We start from the raw sequence: 22325 nt of genomic DNA, 5'->3' as shown, positions 1-22325 counted from the left end.
AAATTATATTATAAATAATAAAAGTAATTAATATAATTAATTCTTTATTATAAAAGCTTAAAGATAATATTTTAATATTTAATTAACGCGTTTTATTTATTTATTTATTTAAGAGTAATATATAATAAAAAGTTATCTTTAAATCTTTATTAAATAATATAGATTTAATTAAAAATAATTAATAAATGAAGATTCTCTATTAAATATAATTTTAATAGAAATATTATAAGTGTATTTAACTTATTTATAAAATAATATTACTAGTTTATTAATTATAATTATATTTAATATTAAATAAAATAATAAGTACTTTATATAATAGTTTATTATTACTAGAATAATATTAACGTTTTATTTATAATACTAGGTCTTTAATAATTTTATTATAAAGTCTATTAATAATTTAACTTATAAGCTATAAGAAATTAATAATAATTTTAGTTTATTATAAGGCTAATATTTTTACGTTATAATTCTTTAATATATTATATAAGACTTTACGTAATCTTTTACATTTATATTTATATATATTTAATAGAATTTTCTTTTTAATAGCTTAGTTATTCTTTTTATATTAAAGTACCTAGCTAAAGCTCTTACAAATATAGTAAATACAAGTGTATTATATATTATATTTTATATTGTATTGTATTTTCGTGTATTATATTTAAATACATTACATTATATAACTAAAATACCTATAAATATATTATAAGTAAAAAAAACCCTTGTTTTCTTAAACTAAAGATTATGAGGCTAGTTATAAGGGTTATAAGGAAAAATTTTATATTATTAAAAAGAGCTAAATTAGCTCTTTAAAATGCCCCACTTTTTATTACTATAAGTTATTATTTTAAAAAGTTATAAGCAATTGAAAATTCGCCCCGCTTTACTTACTTTTTATTTTAAGATATAACTTTAAAGCTTAATATCTCGCTTAATACCTACATTTTAAGGTTAATTTTTAAAGATTTAAAATCACGTGATTTTTAGCTTTATTTTAATATATAATATACTTATATAAGCATTTATTTATAATATTAGATATTTTTTAGCCTTATAATATATTTATAGGTATTTTTATCTTATAATGTATTATAATATATTACATTATAATATAATATAATATAGTATAGTAAAAACTATAAAAAATACAATACATTTAAAGGTCTATACCTAGCTAATAGGTTATTATAGTTGAACCTTTAAATGTATTATATTTTTTATATTTTTTACTATACTATATTATAATATATTATAAGATAAGAATACTTATAAATGTATTATAAGGCTATAAAATATTTAATAATAGAAATAAATGCTTATATAAGTATATTATATATTAAAATAAAGCTAAAAATCACGTGATTCTAAATCTTTAAAAATAAACCTTAAAATATAGACATTAAGCGAGATATTAAGCTTTAAAGTTATGTCTTAAAATAAAAAGTAAGTAAAGCGAGGCGAATTTTTAATTGCTTATAACTTTTTAAGATAATAACTTGTAGTAATAAAAAGTGGCATTTTAAAGAGCTAATTTAGCTCTTTTAAATGATATAAAACTTTCCCTTATAACCCTTATAATTAGCCTTATAATCTTAAGTTTAAAAAAACAGGGGTTTTTTTTACTTATAATACATTTATAGGTATTTTAGTTATGTAATGTAATGTATTTAAATATAATACACGAAAATACAATACAATATAAAATATAATATATAATACACTTGTATTTACTATATTTGTAAGAGCTCTAATTATAGTATAGCTTAAGTAATTCTCGAATAATAGCCTTATTTAGCGAAACCTATACACGTTATTAATATATTAAGATTCCCTAATTATTTAGGTATTATTTATTTTTTCGTACCTAAATAAATCTAATAAGCGCTCTATTTACCTTTATTATCTTTATACGAATTCCTTTAAGAATTATAGAATCTTTACGCGATCTCTTCGCGTAGTTTAGTTATTTTAATAGTATATTAATAAGGTTTCTTTTTCTTACTTAATACTTAATTATAAAGTTAAAAGGGGTTAACTATAAATATTATTAGAATTATCTTTTATTTAATTACTTATTACTTATAAACGTTTATAGGTTATAATAGTTTATTAAAACCTTAATTAACTTTATTATACTATTTATATAATATTACTAATATTTAAATGCGTTTTTAATTATTAATATCTTTTAATTAAGCGTGTTATAATAAGTCTTTATATCTTATAATTTTTATAATTGAAAGGTAATAAAATACTATTTTTTATTATCTTTAAATTATAATAGAATTATTATAATTATAAAGATTAATATATTTCTTTTAATTTAAGTTTATTAATTAAAATTAAAATACTATAATAATAAGGCTTTTATTAAAGCGTTCTTTAAGGTATAAAACGCTTTTATTTCCTTTTAATTAAGTTTTATACTTTTTAATTTTCGCTTATTTTTACTCTCTTTTAATAAAGCTATTAATAAAGCTATTATATAAGAGTATACTTTAATAAAGTATTAATAAAAGTTAAAAAACCCTAAAAATACTTATATATTATAATAGCTTTTAGATTTTAATTGAAATATAATAGTTTTAATTTAAGTAAAATTTATAAAGATCTCTTTTATTAATAAAATAAACCTTAGAAATTCCACTTAAAGTTAAAAGAATTTATACTTAAATAATTTAATATATAACCTTACGTTTCTTATTTATTTTAATACTTATATTAAATATTCTTTATATTTCTTCTTTATTTTAAAGAATACTAAGATATTATTAAAATATATAATATAAATAATATTATTTAAGCTTTATAACGCTTAATTTATATAATTTTAAAATATAATAAGTATATTAGTTAACTTAAAAGGTATTATTAAGTATTTAAAATACCTATATTATATTTAAAAAGCGGTTTTTTATTCGTTCTATTTCTTAATTTTAATTTAATAATAAGCTTTCTTAATATTTAGTTTTAAGAATACCTTAGCTCCTTATATTTAGTCTAGTATCTCGGTAATTAAGGGGAGTAGATATTAGTTCTTAATGCTAACTTTATTTAGTTAAGGATAAAAATTAATACTTGTTAAAGTAACCCTAGATACCGGGGCTAAAGCGGACTTAATTGGTATTACCCTAGTGTAGCGTGTAGGACTGCGCCGCTTAAACAAGATCCCACCGAGCCTTAAGGTGCCTAGTAATATCTATCTATAAAAGCTAGGAGTATAGGAGGTACCCCTAGCTCTTATAGATTTACGAGAGAAACGGAGAGAGTTCACCCGAATCTACTATATAGTACTAGATACAGGTGAGGATCTCCTTCTACTCGGAATGCTAGCCCTTAAGAACGAGGATATCGCTATAAACGTAGGGTCACGATAATAGTGGTATAATGTGAAGAAGAGCCTTACCTAATTGTCTTATATCCTGGGTTTATCCTAATAATTCCTAAAACTTGTTCGAATTATCTAATATTTAGACTAATCCTTTTATACTTATTTATTAAGGGTTCTAGCCCTAATTCGTGCCCGCTTCTCACGTGATAATACTTATAGGATTTAAACTAGAATTAGTAGGGATTCGTATCTTATTTTAGGATATAAGTAGACCCGATTCGGTCCCCCTTTACAGGTGACTCTCTATGCGTGGTGCCCGATTTAGTCCCTCTTCACAGGTGACTTCGTGTGCGCGTTATAAAAACTACATTTTTAATTTTTAAAAAAGCTTAAATAATTAATAATAAATCTAATAAAATACTTGAATTATTATAATAAATATATAAATTAACTGATATTATAACTAATTAAATTACATAGAAAAGTAGGTTCTTTTAGCTTATTATAAGCTTAAAAACTAGATTATATAATTTTCTAAAAATACATTATATTATACTATACTATAAAAACTATAAAATATAGTTTTTTAAGTTTTAAGCTTATAATACTATATAAGACCCACTTCTTTTATTATTAGCTTATAATATAGAATTTATACTAGTTATTTATAAAACTTATAATTCTATAAGTATTTTATTAGATTTAATATAATTTTTTATATTTAAAACTATAAAAACTATAAAACTATAAAACTATATTATAGTTAATACTCTAAGTATAATATAATAAGTTTTTAAAAAACTATATAATCTAGTTTTTAAGCTTATAATAAGTTAAAAGAACTTACTTTTTTGTATTAGTTAATTAATTATAATATTAATTAATTTATATATTTATTATTTTAATTTAAGTATTTTATTAGATTTATTATTAATTATTTAAGCTTTTTTGAAAATTGAAAATATAGTTCTCTTATTAATACTCTAGCTTAGCCTATACTCTACTACTACTCTTAGGCTATAATTCCCGAAATTAGGGTTAAAAAAATCAAGGTTAACTTTTTAACTTTAATTAATATATACTTTACTAATTTAAAGTAAAAATATTACTTTATACTATTTTATAGTAATTTATTTAAGCTTATATATTTTAACTCTTAAGTATAAAGTAATAAAAAGTCTTTTTAAAAGGTAAATTATTTAATATTTTATCTTTTATTTTAATTACTAATAATTTCTTAAAGGTAAAAAACACCTTATAAAACGCTATAATATATATTATAAGCCTTAAATTACTATTATTATTATTATTAAAAGCTAATATTAAAAGGTTGTTTAAGCTAATTAATAAGCTTATTTAATTTAAAGAAAATTTTTAATTACCTTAAATTAATAGAAACTAACGTAAAGCTACTATTAATTTATTATTAATATTTTTAATAAAGAATTTTTAAAAGATTTCACGTAAATCTTAATACTTAAGCCTTTTATAAGTATTAAAGTTACCTTTACTAGCTTAGTATATTATAATTTATAAGTAAAAATAAATAAAGGTTTATATAAAATATTAGGTCTTAACTTAAATTTATATATTATATCTAGCTAATTTAGTCTAGCGCCTATATTATACTAAATTATACGTTAAAATTAAGGTTAAAAGATGAACCCCAATTCCGGGAATAACAGCCTTACAGAACATATTCTCCGGGTTTGACGTTGTTCCGGACACGATCGCCGTCCTGGACATTCTTGCCCCTGCGAATCCTCCTGAATACACATTCCACCACCACCACGGAACAGGGCGACGTTTTAACATGTTTACGGTCGCCCAGTGTCTTTTCCAGCTCCTCCTTACGATACTCCATCCCCGGGCAACTGGCGTCTGGTCATTCATCTCGCGCCTGCTCGATGGTGACGTGCCCGCCGCTTACGTCAACAAGCAAGACTCGGCCAAGGTTAGCATCGGACCTTATGTCAAGTCAGATGGATTTTGAGTACTGACTATGGGATATATAGAACCAATCGTCCTCTGCCGAGGTTCAAGACTCTCCACAAGCTACGCCTTCTCCCAAATACCCGCGACGGATTCGATATGTCCCTATTCCCGGTGAATGGGAACGGAAACTTCACCCAGGCTGGCCGGAGTCGACCTTTAGAGTCCCAGATCCCGTTCCCGAGGGACACATATACTACGTCAGAAAAGGGGAATACATTCGTCGCGACGCAACAGCGCTGTTAGAGTGACTACCTACTGGTCACGTCTCTAAAACCCCCCTCCCGAACCCTTACGACCCCGAGGGGGAACAGAGAGTTCGCCAGAAGATGGAGCACGAATATAACGTCTATTGCTTTATTGGTCCAAGCCCGTTCATCCCTAAACTAATTAACTGGGATAGTAAGTCTAAGATTTTGGTTCTTGAGGATTACGCCAACGGAGACCTAGAGACCTACCTTCGGAACCATTACGATACCGATGCCGACACCCGTTGAAAATGGGCTTTACAGGCGGCCCAAGCGCTGGAGAGTCTCCATAACATCGGAGTAATCCATTAGGATATCACGCCTCGGAATCTTCTCTTGGACAAGAACTTGGACCTTCGAATCTGCGACTTCGCCGGGAGCTCGTTTCCAGGGCATACTGCCTTGACTAGTGCCCCAGGATCAAGATATCAATCGCGGGCATGGGAGCGAGAGTATATTCCTAGTCAAGCAGACGATATCTTCAGCCTTGGTTCCTTGTTGTATTTTATTATAGGTAGCGAGGAGCCCTATAGCAAACTTAATGAGGAAGAGGTGGAGCGTTGTTTCGAGAACCTGGACTTTCCAGCATCTGATCACCTGGGCTGTGGGACCGTCATTCAAAATTGCTGGGATGGACGATTTACTACGGCAGAACAAGTTGTGCAAGCTTTAGTTCAAGCTGGAGAGACTAATTGTGTATAGAACCGTACGTGCGCGAGCGTATTTGCTACATATACTACAGCTCATGTTCGTCTCCTTTTGATGCACAGACATCTCCGCCACTGCTCTCCCTCCTCTAAGACAGCCGAGTCTAGGTTGCTAATAGCCGCGCTTCAACGGTTGTTCCTGTCGCCGTAACCCTCATCCCTATGTCTGGGACACTGCATTCAACTCCTCGTTTGGCCCAGGCGCTCCTGGGTCGGGTTCGCGCACTGCACGCCGGTCGCAGCGAACTGGCTACAGCCACTGGTGATTACATCCTCATCAACTGTATTACACGAAGCTTGACAGCCCGTGTATGTGGTCGTCGAGATAAGCAGTTTGCACATGGCAGGCACCGTCTAACTGCTCTAATGATGAGCAATGCATTGAGACGCCTCAAAACAGCTTACTTACACCGTTGGTATATTTGTTCTTGCTTATAGAAGAGAGCTTGGGGAATCTGAGAATCAACTCCTTGAAGGCCGTTGCTTCTTGAATCTACTTTATAGAATGTGCCTACTTAAAGGGGAATCTGATAAGATGGCTGTTAGGCAGACACGAGGGCCATTGGACACACAATCGACCTTGCGATCCAGAATCACAAGACAACCGCTGGAGAAGGTGTGCCATGGTCTATATAACCACACGGCGACTACCATTCAAGGGGCTTGCAATATTTGTTAGCACTTGCAGGTTGGTGGTCTGACATATGCGGCAACGTGCTGTGGTCGACTCCGTAAAATGGGGTCCACTCAAATGAGGCCAAACGTGCCTTTGCGCGCCATGCCAACAGAGAATCTGGTAAGATGAATCGCACTGATCAACGCTGGAGCCCTGCGGACACAGCGGCATTGTTGCCGGAAATTCCACTACAGCGCCATGGAGCATACGGGGAGCTCACGAGAAAGGAGGTTACCCGACGAGTACAGTTGCTTTTAGGACCAGACATGATTATTTTCGCAGATGCAGGAGATTCGCGGTTCAATTGCATGCAACTGCAACTTCCGCTCGGAGCTGGATTCGAGATCGAAATGCAATGGGGCCACATTGGATGGTCGATACCAGCCTTGTTTGGCTACGCGCTTGCGAGGCCCAAAAGAAGAATTATTGTCATGATTGGAGACGGGGCGTTGCAAGTAACGGCACAAGAGATATCTCAGATGGTGAGACATCGCCTACCCATCATTATAGTGCCAATGAACAATAAAGGGTACACGATCGAGGCAGAGATTCACGCCGGGGAATATAATCGGATTTATAATTGGAACTACGTTCTCCTCGTACAAGCATTCAACTTTTCTGACACAGGAGGACGTGCACTTGGCCTTAAAGCAGATACGGTCGAGGAGTTTTCTGAAGCCATTGAATTGGCACAAGCACACATGGATGGACCAAGTATCGAACGGGATGACTGCAGCAAAGAGCTGATTACGTGGGGACATTATGTTGCAGCTGCCAACAATCGTTCCGGCATGACTATCGAGACGTAAGCTTATCGTGAATGCTTGACAGTACCTTTTCAAAAAAAAAAAAAAAAAAAAAAAAAAAAAAAAAAAAAAAAAAAAAAAGAAAGAAAGAAAAAAAGGAAGAAAACAAAGAAGGAAAATTTCATCACATGTCCATGTCTCTATGCCAGAAACATATGCCCTTACGGACATCCCGTACAACTTTGACGATATCAAGCTAGGCACTCTAATCTTCCATACTAAACGACCGAATCAAGATGCCCATATTCCGCCACGGTCACTACAACAGGAAACTGATTTTACCTTTCGAGAGGAAAAGGGGTTCAACTATATCCGCAACCCGGATATGAAATCTTCAACACGCACGCAACTCACTCGTTTGCTTACCTTTACCAAGCACCATTCGGAGTCGGACAACCTTCATCTTCACTCCAAGGAAGGACGCATCTACGAGCTGACCCAGCCTCAAAACCTCTTTAGCGAGTTCTGCAGAAGCGCCAGCGTCAGAAAGTGGCTGACGAATTGCGTCGAGGGCGGCGACGATCCATTCTTCATCACAGGCCTCCTAACATTCACCGATGCCAAGCCTGTAGATGAATATGAGCTGGAAAGAGTCAATTAGATGGCACCTGGGTTCTTATTTTATGGCTTCTCACCTCTACAAAAGGGCCCGGAGACATGACATGTTCTGGAGGTGAAATTCTGTGCTAGGGGTATCTAGTAATACATCTTCCGAGACAATGCGAGCTTAATCAGAAATCTTGCAAATATTGTAGTCAACAAGGTCAGTGGCCTTGTGCCAACTATTCTGGTTCACCTAACTACACGCGGCAAAGGCGCTGCAAGTAGTCTACTAGGCGCACGTTGCTCAAGGTGTCAACCCCCCGACCGAGCAGCTTCACCTTTCAACCCAATGATTCACATGAAGGAAAAAAGCTTGTGATTATGTTCAAGCTGGGCTACGCAGATACTTGGGCCGACGGCGGTCCACGCTAACAAACGAAAGTACCTCTCGGAGGACCTTGTCCATTTTGGTTAAATCCCCGGTGAGCGCCCCAGATCTTGGCCACAAAAGCACACAAACTTTTGACATGTGCCGCGGCATGTCATGGGCAGTGCCTCGAATCCCTTTCTTGGCTCCTGACTACGAGTGGTGTATTTAAGCGCCTGGATTCTCCGCATTCTGGACGCGGGGAATCTGGGGAAGACAGTTAACCTCGTTCCAAGTTGCAAGTTTTACTGTCTTTTGATTCGTGAATTTGACACTTTTATAACCTTTCTTACGTCTTGTCGAAGAAAAGCACTCAATACAAATACCAAAATGGACAAGTTCTACGGCAGCTGGACCCAAGAGTCGTGTGAGAATGTCGACGCTTTCCTAGGCGCTCTCAGTACGTTTTCTTTTCCTGATGTTGCTAGGCTCCTGAAGCGGTGAATTAACGCCAAAACAGAAATTGGCTTCTTGCTACGCACTGCTGCCAAGACGCAGACGCCCACAGTTGAGTTCTCTGCCGAGGGCGACGTCATCACCTTCAAGACCATCACCACATTCAAGACGGACCAGGTCGAGTTTGAGCTTGGCAAGGAATTCCCCGAGAAGAGACTGGATGGCGTCATGGTGCAGACCACAGCCGTTCTTCAGGACGACGCCTTGGTCTTCCACAAGGAGGGCGACAAGCCGTACACTGTGACCTTCTCCCTCGAGGGCGAGAAGCTCAAGGTCAAATATGTCATTGGCAATGTCGTGGCCACTCGCACATTGAAGAAGAATTAGGCGAATATTTTGACAAAAACGTGAGACTGACCGTTAGCGGGGGCTCGGGCAGTGCAGGTTATACCTCTTTGTATCATAACATGACGTGTAAGCCATGAATTCGAGCTGTTACAACGACAGGCCAGGGGGTGCTGTGTACGGGCTGGTGTCGTCGTGCATGAACCAGCAACTCTTATCCGGCGGTGGCTTTGAAATAGACTTACGGGCAGAGAGCCGGACCAATGGAAGTAGACTTGACATGTGAAATCGGCTCGTCAGTCGGGATGGCGGCCGAGATTCTCCACAGCAACGAGTGGATGGGCCGAGCATTGTGACAAAAATAGCTGAGTAAATATCGGCCTATATGTTATTTTGTGACGGCTCTAGGTATTTAGAATTAACTTTTCTCTGCCCTGATAGTCTCGGAGCGAAGAAATCCCTTGCTCAACTCAGATGTTACAGCCCAGACTGCTCGATACTTGCGCTTCGTGATGTGATTCTCGGCTTCTGGTTCTCTACCGCCCTGGGTAGCCCACTTGGTTGCCAACGAGTATAAAAGTTGAGATGTTGATATTAGAGCATGTTGTAGCCCTAGTAATATCACTCCAGTAGTTCCAATACATACAATCTACAGAACAGATATACACGCGCGAAGAGTTTCTATGCTTTACTTGAACGACATGGGCACCCGTAGTGACCAGGTCGGCCGGCGGCAAGTGCCCGCCTATTTCTCTTTTTTTGACAGGATATTAATTGTGAATAGTCAATCCATTCCCAGCTGCCTAGTAGCCCCTACCCCCAATGAGTCTTGTGGTGGTCTCTCGTCTTGTCCACGTCTTTGCCTTCCAGGAGCTGCCGTACGGCGGAGACGTGGCCTTTGCCTGCTGCCCACGACAGCGGAGTGCGACCATCTCTGCCAGGAGACAGGTCGACCCCTTTTGTTGCTTGGAGTACCTTGACAGCCCTTTCATGGCCGCCAGCTGCAGCCCCAGTAAGGGGCGTCTGATCATGTGTTTGAGCCGCTCGTCCGTGCTCTAGCTGGTCCAGGAAACCGCAATCTCGAGCGCATCTGCCTCGAAATAGAAGGGCTTTGACTACGTCTCTGTAGCCAGGTGCCAAGGCCGCAAAAAGGGGGTACCCATATCTCTGGCCTCTGACATCTTCTTTCGAGTCCTGATCAAGTACCATCTCGACGAGCCTAGGTAAGTTTCTATCTGCAAGGATATACAGCAGATCTGCTGAGTGCCTATACAGTTCTGGAATCAAGGTGGGCTTAAGCATGTTATACTTTTGGATCCATTCAGTGAGAGAGAAGGCCTTGAGGGAACTGTCTTGTGGAATCTGTAGCGCTGCTCTGCCTATATGATATAGTAGGCTATTGGTAGAGTATTCCAGGAACGGGTATCTCTTGGGCAACGGGAAGGATTTCCATCAGGTCTCTTACATCTTGGTCGTTCTTGGAGTCTCGAAGCCCGAGCTGGAAGTATAGATAGCAGCAATGGGCTAGACGCTCATGACTCATGCTCTCGAAAGTTGTCTGAGCAATGTCCGGCCAAAGTTCATGAATGCCGGCATTGAGGAAGAACTCACGCACCGACTCGTGGATGATCTGGACAGTGGGAAGGCTGGATTGTGTGGTCTCTACCAGACCCCGTGAGGAGCTAACGTATCTGCTCATATCGTCTGGTGTGATCTCCTCGGGATCCCAGGGGTCTAGCTCACCTAATCGAAGCTCAGTCACGGCGGCAAAGTAAAATTCTTCCAGCTTTGATGGACGTCTGGAGAAGAGAATCCACGCGATACAAAGGTGGAAGTCGCCAGATTTTTATTGTCCCTCTTGAGAATATCCCTGAAAACGTAGCCCAGTTTCGAGGGTATGATGTCAAGCCGCTTTCTAACGGCAAAGACTCTGCCATCGTTATACTCGGCGTTGAGGATCTGGATCACGAGGCCCGATTATCCTGGCCGATAGCAATGCCCCAATGACATCCAAGGAGCCTATTACTAAATCGCATTATACAATATCATGGACATGCGTCCGGGTCTTGGCCGCAGATGAGTTTTCCAAGTGGCTAAGCTATCCCTCCGACTTCCCTGATTCCTCCTTGACCTTTCCGAGGTTCGCGGTGACATCATGGGGCAGGGCACGCTAAACCAAGAACTTCAACCAGTCTACAGATGAGCTCCTGAGACAATTTTGCTGTTATAACAGTTATCTCGCGTATCAACACACAAACATCATCACTGCTCTGGATGAGGGCGGCGCTCAGAGCTGGGTCAATGTTGACCTTGGAGGGCTGCTTTTCAATGGACTCATGTCATCAATGCGGAAGATCTAAACAAAAGGGAAGCTTTAAGCTGAGATGGTTTGGATTCGGCATAGTGAGGGGTCATCGGGCCACCGCCTTAATCAAGAAATATTATGAATGAATCAGATGGGTGTCTTAACACCGTTATTGAATTTTAAAAAAAAAAAAAAAAAAAAAAAAGGCTAAATAAAAGGCATTTAATAACACTATATTTTAATCGTACCTAGGGTGGGGAACCGTAACTAACCGCGCAAGACACCATGAACGCATCGCGATGCGTCAGACACACTATCCGAATTGGTGATAATATTCCAGTATCATCTACTACCAAGGCTCCGTGGTCGATGGACGGTATGTTGCAGCTAAGAGTATGCTATAGAACACTCTAACCGCCATATATAGAAAACCTTATGCACTGTTCATGTGAGTCAGGGATCCTATGTTCAACTTCATTCTTGTACGACGACGTGGCTGCCTTGGACGAGATGTAGAGTTCGGGCAAGAAAATTTTGAAAGCCCCTGATGAGCCGCACTGGAGCCACCCGGATTCCTACGATGTTCCCGGCCAGAGCGAAAGCCCCTACCCGATCTCGGACTCTAGTCTAAAAGTATGGTCGGCATGATCATATCATGTCCAGTGACCAGCTACTGAGAGGACGGTACTGTCCCTTTTGGTGGTTCAACCGGTTACAAGCCCGAAGCAGCCTTGCTCAGATGCCTAGTAGTTGTGTGCATCTCTGGTCGTCTTGTCTCACAGCATCTTTGCATCGGTGCATGTTGGGTTACTTTTCAATGACTGATAACCATGCTAATAATTTCTCTAGGACTCAAGTCGCGTGGCTGGTTAGTTTCCCCTCCTTGTGTTCCCGGCAGCAAGTCTCGGGTGCACAGTTCATGTCCCACTGCACCTCTATACATCATTAACTAGGTCGCTACTAAGCCTGCTTGAAGGTGACAAGAGCCGTTATCAATCAATTTTAATAGCTATGATACCCCCGGACTAACAATCGCCCGCCTTGCTCACATTGACCTTGAGGCCCTGGTGCTTGACTCCAAGGTCCGCACACTCGGGACCGTAACGCCACTACTGAGTGGTCTCAGTGCTTTCAAAATGGTGAGAGACGGCCAATGCGCTATTCTGTTCATACTATTGACTTGATACGTCATGCACTTCAGCCCTGAGCGGGAGTTCCTAGAGAACTCAATTGTCTTTTCCCAGAGGAGCGTCAATGGGACGGTCCAATGATGGCCTATAAGGGCACTGCCTATGTCACAGGCCAGTTTAGTGAGACTAGCAACTTGTACTCGGAGACGGAAGCTTCTATGGATTCGCTTGAAGGCTTCAGTCCAGAAGTAACATGTTCCAGTTTTTTTCAGCTTGCTTCTACTCACTCTCTGCTGCATAGGCAACTTCTGGTTTCATTGCTATCTAGGCAATCCGGCTCGAGAAGTATGGTGCCGCCAAGATTAAGGAGGGCGAACCTCTGGCTAGCAAGTAATAAGAGGACTCATCGTGATTACACTAGTATTACAATTGCCATGTCTCTAGTTGCTTAGCTGGTGAATGAATGTCTAAGTACTCAAAACAAATCGCGATGATAGCCTCCAACTCTAACTTCAGTTCTGTGTTGCCGCATTTTTGGCATGCGTCGTTTACTTTTTTTGTTAAAGGTTAAAGGACAAAGCAGGCCAAGAGTCTGTTTCAGCCAAGCTCTGCTTTGCCTTTGCCCAGAGCGGATTCATGTTTCTGCCTGGACCAAATCTCCGGTGAAATTTAGACAAAATTGTGTGCTTGCTCTTTCCCGCAGGCTTCAACTCTTGTAGAAAAGAGACGTCTTCCTCCGTGTACTTCTTATTCGTCTCGGTTCCGGACTTTCGTTTCCTCTAAGCCACCTGGCTTTGGAGGCTAGCTTGACTCTGTAAAGAGATAGATGCCAGGTGACCCATACTCTTGCAGCATGGCCGTCATTTCCTTGGGAAGGAGCCATGGTGGAAGCATCGTATTCTCCAAATGCCCAAGACGGAAACAGGAAAAGTTGACGCGTTTCGAGCAAACGAGTGACTATTCCCACAAACGAGGCGATGCGACGCGAGGTCTCGTGCATCATGTGGCGCTTTGTGGTCAACTACCAAGTGGACCAGCCACTTAGTTGTCAACGGGTTGCAGGGTTTAGACTAGTCCTAAAAGGTATCAAAGCAAAGACACCTTGAGAAATAATAAAGAGGTTAAGAAAGTAATGACTCAAAGTAATCTAGTAAGATCGAGCAGATAACAGCTATTTTGAACAACAACACATCGACTCAGGCGCTACTCAGGGACTTGGTATGGTGGTCAACTTTAGTAATGTTAGAAAACGTCTGGTACTTACGTATCTTAGGTCTGCCAGCTACACTACCGTGGAGAACTCTCCTGGTAGTGCATGCTCGCTATCTGGTCTGATATATCATCACCAGATATCACGTATCCTAGATCAAGTAAACCAGATTTCGTGTCCCAGCGCCTTCCGCCGCCGCCCACGCGGTCCCTTCGCAGGGGACCGTTTATGGCGGCGATGCGGCTCTCTTTATAAGCTGGAGATATGCATCAGAAAGTCTATTGGCGGGATCTGCCATGGAGGAGTGGCCAGCTGTCTTGTCGGTTAAGCGGTCGCGAGCGAACCTCTGGGAAATGTTATTGCGAGAAGAGCGCGGAAACCATCCATGGTCAAGTGGTGCTTGCCGTCCCAGAACATCTCCTTGCCGTCTTCGCTCCACTTGAAGAGAAACTCTGGTCTATCTACATAACTTAAACTTATGCCGTATACCACTAGGCTGAGAAACTCTCTAAGAGGCGACAGGATGCCATCACACATCTTATCCCGCCGCACTTGACTAAGTAGCTTGGGCTGGCCGCGTCTTGCCCGAGCCGGATGCCGTAGGTACTCATGGGCCACCCGAGGCAGTGTCCCTTCTAGGTGTATAAGACGCGTGCAGTAGATAAGCCCAGAGAGATGCGCCGTATAGGTGGCTAGGCGCCCGAACTCCGTCCCATTCTCGCTATGAAGCCCACATACGACGACATAAACGAGCAATGTGGCGCCCGCTTATCCATCGTTAGAGTTCTTTATTGCTATAAAAAGGCAGTATCGGAGTATAAAATCGAGATGCTGATCCCGTCCAGGCCGAGGAGTAGCTTCCTAGATATCTTGCATAATTATCTGGCCCTCATTTTTTTTTCAACTCCACTGAATTAATAAGTCACTAATCCTCCCCAGTTATTTCACCTATATTATAATAATAGTTGTTAATAAAAATAAAGAGGCTGGGGTTATGATTATTCAAAGGCCCCTGTGTATAGTCCCCACCAATTCCCTTGTCAGGTCACTCACTCATGGCTAAACCTACAGGGGTCAGCTGTATTGTACTGGCTTTTTGGTAATAGCAGTCGTCCTCCCCGGTACTGTCGCTGTCCGAATTGTCCTCGTACTCACAGCCAAGGCTGTGAAGCTCGCCATCAAGCTCTCCGCCCCAACCCCAGCGCGGCTGTCTTCCACATCTCCCACGTTGCTGTCTTGACCGGAAGCAGCAGCCTCTCGGCCCTTTCCCGCCTTGTCAAGACTCTTAGCCCTGCTGACTTGGCCGGTGTTGCTGTGGGCAATGGCTTTCCGTAGACGAGGCCGCAACCCGGCTCGCGACTCTTGGCAGTCCTTAACGCACGAGCATTGTCGTAATTTCTAAGCCACAATACTATAGTATTGTCATATTATAGGTTCTAGACATATCAAGACGTGGTGAGCGGGGGCACCCTGGCAGAATGTTTATGGAATCAGATGCAAATAGGGCCGGATAATGGATCAAGTGTCATGCCAAGGCTTTCCTCCCCCCTGCGTATTCAAGTCTCTGAATTCGGAATTCGCGGAATACCAATACTATATTCTAGAAGTATTACTTGTCTTGTAAGAATTTCGTAATACGTCATTACTTTCCTTAACACCTTTACACCTTTAATTTTCATAGAATCATGACTACAAATGTATTACACGAACAATTAGATAATCTACGCCAGTTCAAGTTGACAGCAGCAGGATGGTGTCAAAATTCCGTACTAGGGATCAATGAAACCATCTTCGCCACACGCTTTGAGGCCCCCATTCTTTCTCCCACTTTGCGTGAATTAATTTATCGAAGATGAGTAAGTCGATGCCGAGTCTTGCCACTCTCTTGAGGCTCGAGCTCGACCAAGCTCCCCACTTACCGGTACGGCGTCAGCCCAGAAGGGCGTTATGAGTCGGGGGATATTAAGTGCCAAGTAGTCGTCTCCTCGGGCCAAAGCGAAATAGCGACACATTTCAAAATATAAAAGACGACCGCAGGCTCCTCGTAGTCTCACCTGCCAGCCAGCATCAATCAATTTCTTAACTTGTCGCTTCTCGTCATACCCACAACTCCCCTCTCTTCTCTCCATCATGCTCCTGTCAAGCGCGGCCGTGGTCCTGGGCGCCCTACAGCCGGCCCTCGGCAAACCTTCCCTCCTCCGCCGTCAGATGGATGGAACCAAAAACGAGGTTGTGAACCAGCGGCTAGCCGCCACCGAGATCGTCATCGATTACCTTGCCCCCAACCCTCCGTGCGGCCCTTATTCGCCCTGGGTTGGCATTTGGCCCGCTGATGCCTGTAATTCCTTCGCAGCTGACCCCAAGGCATGGGCATACGTGAAGCCCACCAAGGGCAGGGACATCGGGAACGTCAAGCTTAACCTCTCCGACCTAGACGTGGGCGAGTACAGGGCCGCGTTTGTCTGTGAGGACGGCAAGAGGCAGGCCTGGATAGTCTCCCAACCCTTTAAAGTTGACAAGGAGGCACCCCCGGCCAAGAAGAAGCAGGGCGAGCGCTGTTATGAGGCTGATGACTGTGGTGATGGATTATTCTGCGAGCACCAATGTGGAGGCCCAATTGAAAACTATAAGTCAGCCATGTGTTTCATTGCAGGCGAACCAAAATGCAGGCCAATCGGGCAAGAGCAGCCAGCCAAGAAGAAGCAGGGCGAGCGCTGCTCTCAAGTCAATGAATGTGGCGATGGATTATTCTGCCGGCACCCATGCGGAGGCGCCATTGATGACGAGTCAAACGTCTGTCTTATCGGAGGTGAACCAACCTGCGCCCCGGTCAAGCAGGAGCAGCCAGCCAAGAAGAAGCAAGGCGAGCGCTGCTCTCAAGTCAATGAATGTGACGATGGATTATTCTGCCAGCACCCATGCGGAGGCGCCATTGATGACGAGTCAAACGTCTGTTTTATCGGAGGTGAACCAACCTGCGCGCCGGTCAGGCAAGAGCAGCCAGCTAAGAAGAAGCAAGGCGAGCGCTGTTATAAAGCTGATAACTGTGATCATGGATTATTCTGTGAACACCAATGTGGAGGCGCAATTGACGACCCTAGGCCAGCTCTCTGTCTCATTGCAGGCGAGCCAACCTGCGCGCCGGTTAGGCAGTCGTAAAAGCAGCCGGTCCAGTAACCAAAAGCCCAAGACCTAAACTACCAGACCAGAGATTGTCTGCTTCGGGGCTCCCAGGTTTCAATAGTAGGGCCAAGGTAGAAGGACTCGCTTGGATACCGTCTCTAGTGGGAAACACAGCCTCAACTTTGTAAAAATACCATTGACGCCACCCCTTACACGTTGGAGCTGTTGACTGCGAGGGGCAGAATTATCTAAAGGCTAAGAGGTTATGTGTTGAGGCTATTTTAATAACTATTATATTCATTATTTAACTAAACTTTTAAGTAGTATAAATATTCACATCAAACTTCCACTGTCCCAGTATATTTGCCCCGTCTTGCACTGCGGCGCTTCCAAACTATTCAGCAAACCTTTTTCATGGTCAAGACTCTCGGCAGCCCATCTCGCGTCCTGGACCATCGGATATCTCAAGAAGGCTTGTGTGGCTTTCTTGCAAATGGTGCGTGGGCAGTCATGACGGACGCCAGCGGCGATAAATATCCTGGAGCCACGAGGTACCTCTGCCTACTCGACAGACCCGGGTAAGTAGCGGAAGCGGAGGTATCATGCGCTGATTCTTTCTGGTTACCGCTGCCGATTTTCCTTGAGCTAGCACTGAGGGCTCCAGTAGTGTGTTCGGCCTCAAATACTTGGGTAGATGCGAATCGCATCATCTCGCCCATGTTAGTGTCGCTCGGTGGTCTTACTATAACCCCGCGACCGTGGTCGGCTTCTTGCATGACCTGGAAGATACTATCAAAGCAGCACGCCCGTCTACAGCTCTCATCTTGACGCTGATTCGTTTCCAATCCAAGCTGACCAAACCAGACTGTACTGACAGCGTCTCGCTGCATCCCAGCCAAGAAGCCGGCTACGGAGCCTGAAGAGTGAATGACTGTGCGATACGGAACTGTGGGGATGGTCGGGCCCGCGATCGACTCTGGATTTTGAATCCTGGCAGCTGCGGCTTCTCGGCCAGGTAGCGTTGCCCCGAACGGTGTGTCAGGGTTGGCGGTATATTGTGAGATTGTGAGTGCCCATGCCGCGTGTGCTATTGTGGCCATTGTCACGGCAGAACCGAACCGGGCGCTAATAGCGGTTTTATCACGGTTTTTAGTGCCAGGAACGTAGATGGAGACTGGGCGGGAGAGTTTCTCGCTCGCTAAAGCTGTTTGTTCCCCTGATGATGATGATGATGATATGCCTCTGTGAGGTTGAGGAGGGAAGGGAGCGTTGGACAGATTAGGTGGCTATTTTTCCAGAACTCTTCAGCGTGCACACGTTTTCCCTCGAGTATGTTCCTGATAACAGTCTTGAATGGAGTCAATGTCTTCACTCTGGTGCTCGACCGGGACAACTCGTGGTATAGCCTCTGCCACATTGCTGTCAAGAAGACACCACAACATACTGCGTGATGAGCGCTGAAAAGAATCTCGACTGTACCTCAGGGGGGCGTCATCGCCTCCTGGTAAAATTGCCAAGCGTGTTAAATGGCGAGCCGCAGGTCGTCGAACTGCGACCCATCTTGAGAAATTTTTCCCGCTTGAAACTTGTTGCCACTATAGAGGCTGATACTGAAGTACCGCTTGCATTGCTCCTCGGGCTGGGCTGAGGATAATTCTCGTGCGCAAAATGTCAAAGACAAACAACACGACGTGCCACGCCGCCTTGGCCGCTTTGAGATTTTTGACTGCAACATCCATGCCGTTTACGATAGTGTAAGCGGCAACATTCCTTGATGTTGCGGCTATCAGATGTTCATGAAGAGGAAGTACAAGGATATATATCCCGGACCGACTCAAATGATAAGACGCCTTGTAGTGGCTGAGCATCCTGTAAAAGAAACTCGACATTTTCGTTGCCGGCAAGACCAAAACGACACATATTGTCGTTCTCATGGTTCTCATTCTTGAGCATTGAAGTCATTCGGAGAGCCATTACGTAAATCAATGATATCTTCAATCAACAGCATGTGTCGTGAAGAGCGAGCTAGCCCAACCAGTCTCATTGCTGATATTGAGTTGCCTCCGACGGCAAAGAAGTCGTTGTTGGGCTGACAAAGCGAGGGTTAAGGCCAAGAATAGCCGACCATCATTTTTGAATGAGCTCTTCTGGCGATGCGCTGGTGGACTGTGCTTGCTCCTTGGCAAAGTTTGCTGCTGCAGTGCAGTAAGGGACTCTCTTGACAACTCATGTAGACAGGTCTGGATAATGCCAGTAGTTCTGGTAAATTCCCACGGTGCTTGTTCGGCGAGCTTCTTGCTGCCTCCAAGTTTTCTTAGTGGATACTCCAAATGATAAGAACTGTTGACCGGGGCTTACGCACATGCAAGACCTCTCTTGTTGTCCTTGGCATATCGCTATGTCATTAGATTCCACTGTGTTTCGGTATACATGCCCCGGCCGCAGCAACCGAAGCAAATGAAGAAGTCAAGACGACACTTTTGACCCGAGGTGCAAAGGACGAACGGTGCTGTCCAAGATCTGCCTTTTGCCATGGATGGCTGGTATGATTCTACCTGTCTCATTATCGGTGACGTTGTAGGTGAATGGAGATGCCATGCGCACAATTCCGTCTACGCCTCGCATAGCCTCGTGATACGCCCCTGGCTTATTAGATGGCCCAGCGTGAAAAATACGTGGGATTTAGATGTTCTATATAGGCGTGGATTACGGGCCACCCCTACGTTCTCACAACCCTGGCAAATTGTAGAAGAAGAAGAATGCACTCGAGCCTTGCGACACTAACTACGAGACATCTAATAACATTGCTGCGGGCGCTGTGCCTTCCATCTCTGAAGTAGATGCGCAACCAGCCATATCGTCGCCCAATCGGCTCGACAATGCCGGATAGTTGCAGTTTTGTAAAGCTGGAATCAGGGGTTACAAGGACTGGGGGAAACAGAAAGCTCTCAATGGTATCGTCGGCGATACGTCACAACAAGTCACAACTGCGCGCCCGGCAGGCAGGCTTGCGAGGGGCAGAATTACTTGGTAGCTGCGGCTCTCCCCAAGGAACAAAACCTCAAGTCAAGTCCATAAAACAAGGGGGCTACGCCCCTATTTTATCGAGTCCATCTATTGGGAGCTGTATGCATGAGCGCTGTAACCCACATCACCCCATAACATGATAGACACACATCCAGGCTGCCACACCCTCGTATGTAATTTACGTGTGATTAAATGGAAATCGCGATATATCATTATTTTCGCGTTTTTTTCGCGTTAAGTTATGACCTAATTAAGGGCATCGCGATGTGCGAGATTTTTGGCAGCGCATAATAAGGCAGCCACAGCAAATTTTTCTCTCCTTTAACATCATCAACCACATTATTAAATTCATTAATACAGTCAACTAAGCTCTTAAACACCTTTACTACGGCTATTCCTGTTATTTTTTGATCATTAAAATGGCTGCTTTTATCCCTTCCACCAATCATTATAATAATTCTGTTGTGCCAAGCGGCGAGGCTCACGATCACGCATCGCACGTCTTCGCGATAACCCCCTAGATGGCCCGGATTAATAGCCGGCCTGATAGAATGTGTGCATTTTAAATAAAACACCGGAAATCGCGTTTTTAAACGAATTAGGCTCTTTTAATGCTGCCGCCGCTCGATGCCGTTGAATTTTAAACCTATTACTGAGCGCGTTTTTTGAAAATGACACGTTGCCATTTTTTTATGTGTGGAACACACTAAGGGGTGTGGGTTATGGAGTCCCCGACCAAATCGGGCTAGTCATATGCATACAGCGCTCATGCATACAGCTCCCAATAGATGGACTCATTTTATCTTGGTCAAAATTATTCTAATGCGCTTAGTCTGATCATCGTCAACACCTCAGATTCTCCATCTTAACAGTAGGTATTGACCCTTGACTTTAAAATTTTCAATACATTGCCAAAGTTTACAATGGTCCTTTGAGGCCACGATGCCCTCGAAGCAGCTGGAAAGATAGGGGACCGTCGCAAAATCTCCGCATCGTTACTCTGCATCTACAGCATGCGGGACCTTGCCGCGAGCTACCTGATGGCCCTGATTTGGTCCACCGGCAGTGAGAAACTAATGGAGACCGTGCTTGTTGCTGGCTTAGCCATGTGTATCACTGATGGATTCATGAGCATAGCCCAGATTGGGGGCAAAGAGTGGAATCACGGGACATATGCGGCTGTTGTCGGCGTGCAGGCTGGTCTGCTTGGCTATTTGCAAGGCTAAGGACGGTGAGAGCTTCGCCGCCTTCATGCTCTAGTATCTATGTCTTGGTCGAAGGGGTCTTTGCGGTGCTATTAACGAGATACAGGAATACAGTTTCCAGAGAGATGCCAATATCTACTACTTGGAGCTCATTATCAAATAGAGAGACCTGATTGCATATCAAGGAGCTTAAAGTGCACTTGTAAATCAGAATGCACGCCGCTCTGAAATTACTCGCGCTGTTATTCTTGGAAGAGTCTAGTTTTGCTGAGTAGGAAACATGAATAACGCAATATCAGATATAATAAAATATGAAAACTCAGATCTTCTCATTCTCTAGCGTCCTCAACTTTTCTCTTCTCCTCCTTCCAACGTCTGCCACAAAATACGGCAATACGTGCTAGGGTTCCGGTATGGTTTGCCATGGAATCAACTTGCAAACGCAGGACCCAAGCCATAAACGCAAACTACCTATAAATTCGTATCCCGGAATATTTCTGCCAGGTATAGGATATTATCAGCACGCGTAACTACACGTGAAGATCTACTGTGAGATCGGGCAGCAGCGCAGCAGGCCACCTCGAACCGCAACGCATCACGCAGTAGTTTTGGGGGTGAAACACCTGCAGAGGTTGTCGCCTCCGGACGCAATATCGCCAGGCGGAACACTAAGAGTATAAAACATCCCATAAGTCCAATTCAGGGTAAACATTTGTCTAATCATGCAGTGTTGAATCATGACGCTATTGCCACCTGCGAAGTCTACTTCCCTGTCTCGCTAAATAAATCATCCATGGTGTTGTCGAATATATACATAAAATTCTACCCGCCTCCAGCTTATGCGACAG

The 22325-nt window shown here is 42.3% G+C and overlaps 7 protein-coding genes across 7 annotated transcripts; 6 read left to right on the top strand and 1 right to left on the bottom strand.

Annotated features, from left to right (window-relative positions):
• Positions 1–5150: 5150 nt before the first annotated feature.
• Positions 5151–5580, top strand: J3458_002364 (uncharacterized protein; the record flags this gene model as incomplete). Its single annotated transcript, XM_066117266.1, has 2 exons — positions 5151–5291; positions 5353–5580. The coding sequence occupies 2 exons, from the start codon at positions 5151–5153 to the stop codon at positions 5578–5580; spliced, it is 369 nt and encodes a 122-aa protein (XP_065979158.1).
• Positions 5581–7310: 1730 nt separating this feature from the next.
• Positions 7311–7769, top strand: PDC1_1 (Pyruvate decarboxylase 1; the record flags this gene model as incomplete). The annotated part of the gene is made up of 1 exon (XM_066117265.1): positions 7311–7769. The coding sequence occupies one exon, from the start codon at positions 7311–7313 to the stop codon at positions 7767–7769; it is 459 nt and encodes a 152-aa protein (XP_065979157.1).
• Positions 7770–7908: 139 nt separating this feature from the next.
• J3458_002362 (uncharacterized protein) lies at positions 7909–8367 on the top strand (the record flags this gene model as incomplete). Its single annotated transcript, XM_007817965.2, has 1 exon — positions 7909–8367. The coding sequence occupies one exon, from the start codon at positions 7909–7911 to the stop codon at positions 8365–8367; it is 459 nt and encodes a 152-aa protein (XP_007816156.2).
• A 604-nt stretch (positions 8368–8971) lies between these two features.
• Positions 8972–9928, top strand: J3458_002361 (uncharacterized protein). Its single transcript, XM_007817964.2, has 2 exons — positions 8972–9136; positions 9197–9928. The coding sequence occupies exons 1-2, from the start codon at positions 9067–9069 to the stop codon at positions 9517–9519; spliced, it is 393 nt and encodes a 130-aa protein (XP_007816155.1). The 5' UTR covers positions 8972–9066; the 3' UTR covers positions 9520–9928.
• Positions 9929–10873: 945 nt separating this feature from the next.
• J3458_002360 (uncharacterized protein) lies at positions 10874–11176 on the bottom strand (the record flags this gene model as incomplete). Its single annotated transcript, XM_066117264.1, has 1 exon — positions 10874–11176. One exon carries the CDS (start codon positions 11174–11176, stop codon positions 10874–10876), a length of 303 nt encoding a protein of 100 aa, XP_065979156.1.
• A 1876-nt stretch (positions 11177–13052) lies between these two features.
• J3458_002359 (uncharacterized protein) lies at positions 13053–13306 on the top strand (the record flags this gene model as incomplete). Its single annotated transcript, XM_007817962.2, has 2 exons — positions 13053–13160; positions 13241–13306. The coding sequence occupies 2 exons, from the start codon at positions 13053–13055 to the stop codon at positions 13304–13306; spliced, it is 174 nt and encodes a 57-aa protein (XP_007816153.2).
• A 2946-nt stretch (positions 13307–16252) lies between these two features.
• On the top strand, positions 16253–17494 carry J3458_002358 (uncharacterized protein; the record flags this gene model as incomplete). The annotated part of the gene is made up of 1 exon (XM_007813611.2): positions 16253–17494. One exon carries the CDS (start codon positions 16253–16255, stop codon positions 17279–17281), a length of 1029 nt encoding a protein of 342 aa, XP_007811802.2. The 3' UTR covers positions 17282–17494.
• Between the last annotated feature and the right edge of the window lie 4831 nt (positions 17495–22325).

Source organism: Metarhizium acridum (genome assembly GCF_019434415.1).
Source record: "Metarhizium acridum strain ARSEF 324 chromosome Unknown scaffold_1, whole genome shotgun sequence".
Classification (NCBI taxonomy): domain Eukaryota; kingdom Fungi; phylum Ascomycota; class Sordariomycetes; order Hypocreales; family Clavicipitaceae; genus Metarhizium; species Metarhizium acridum.
Note: the sequence above shows the minus strand (reverse complement) of the source record. Positions and strands in the feature narration are given on the sequence as shown.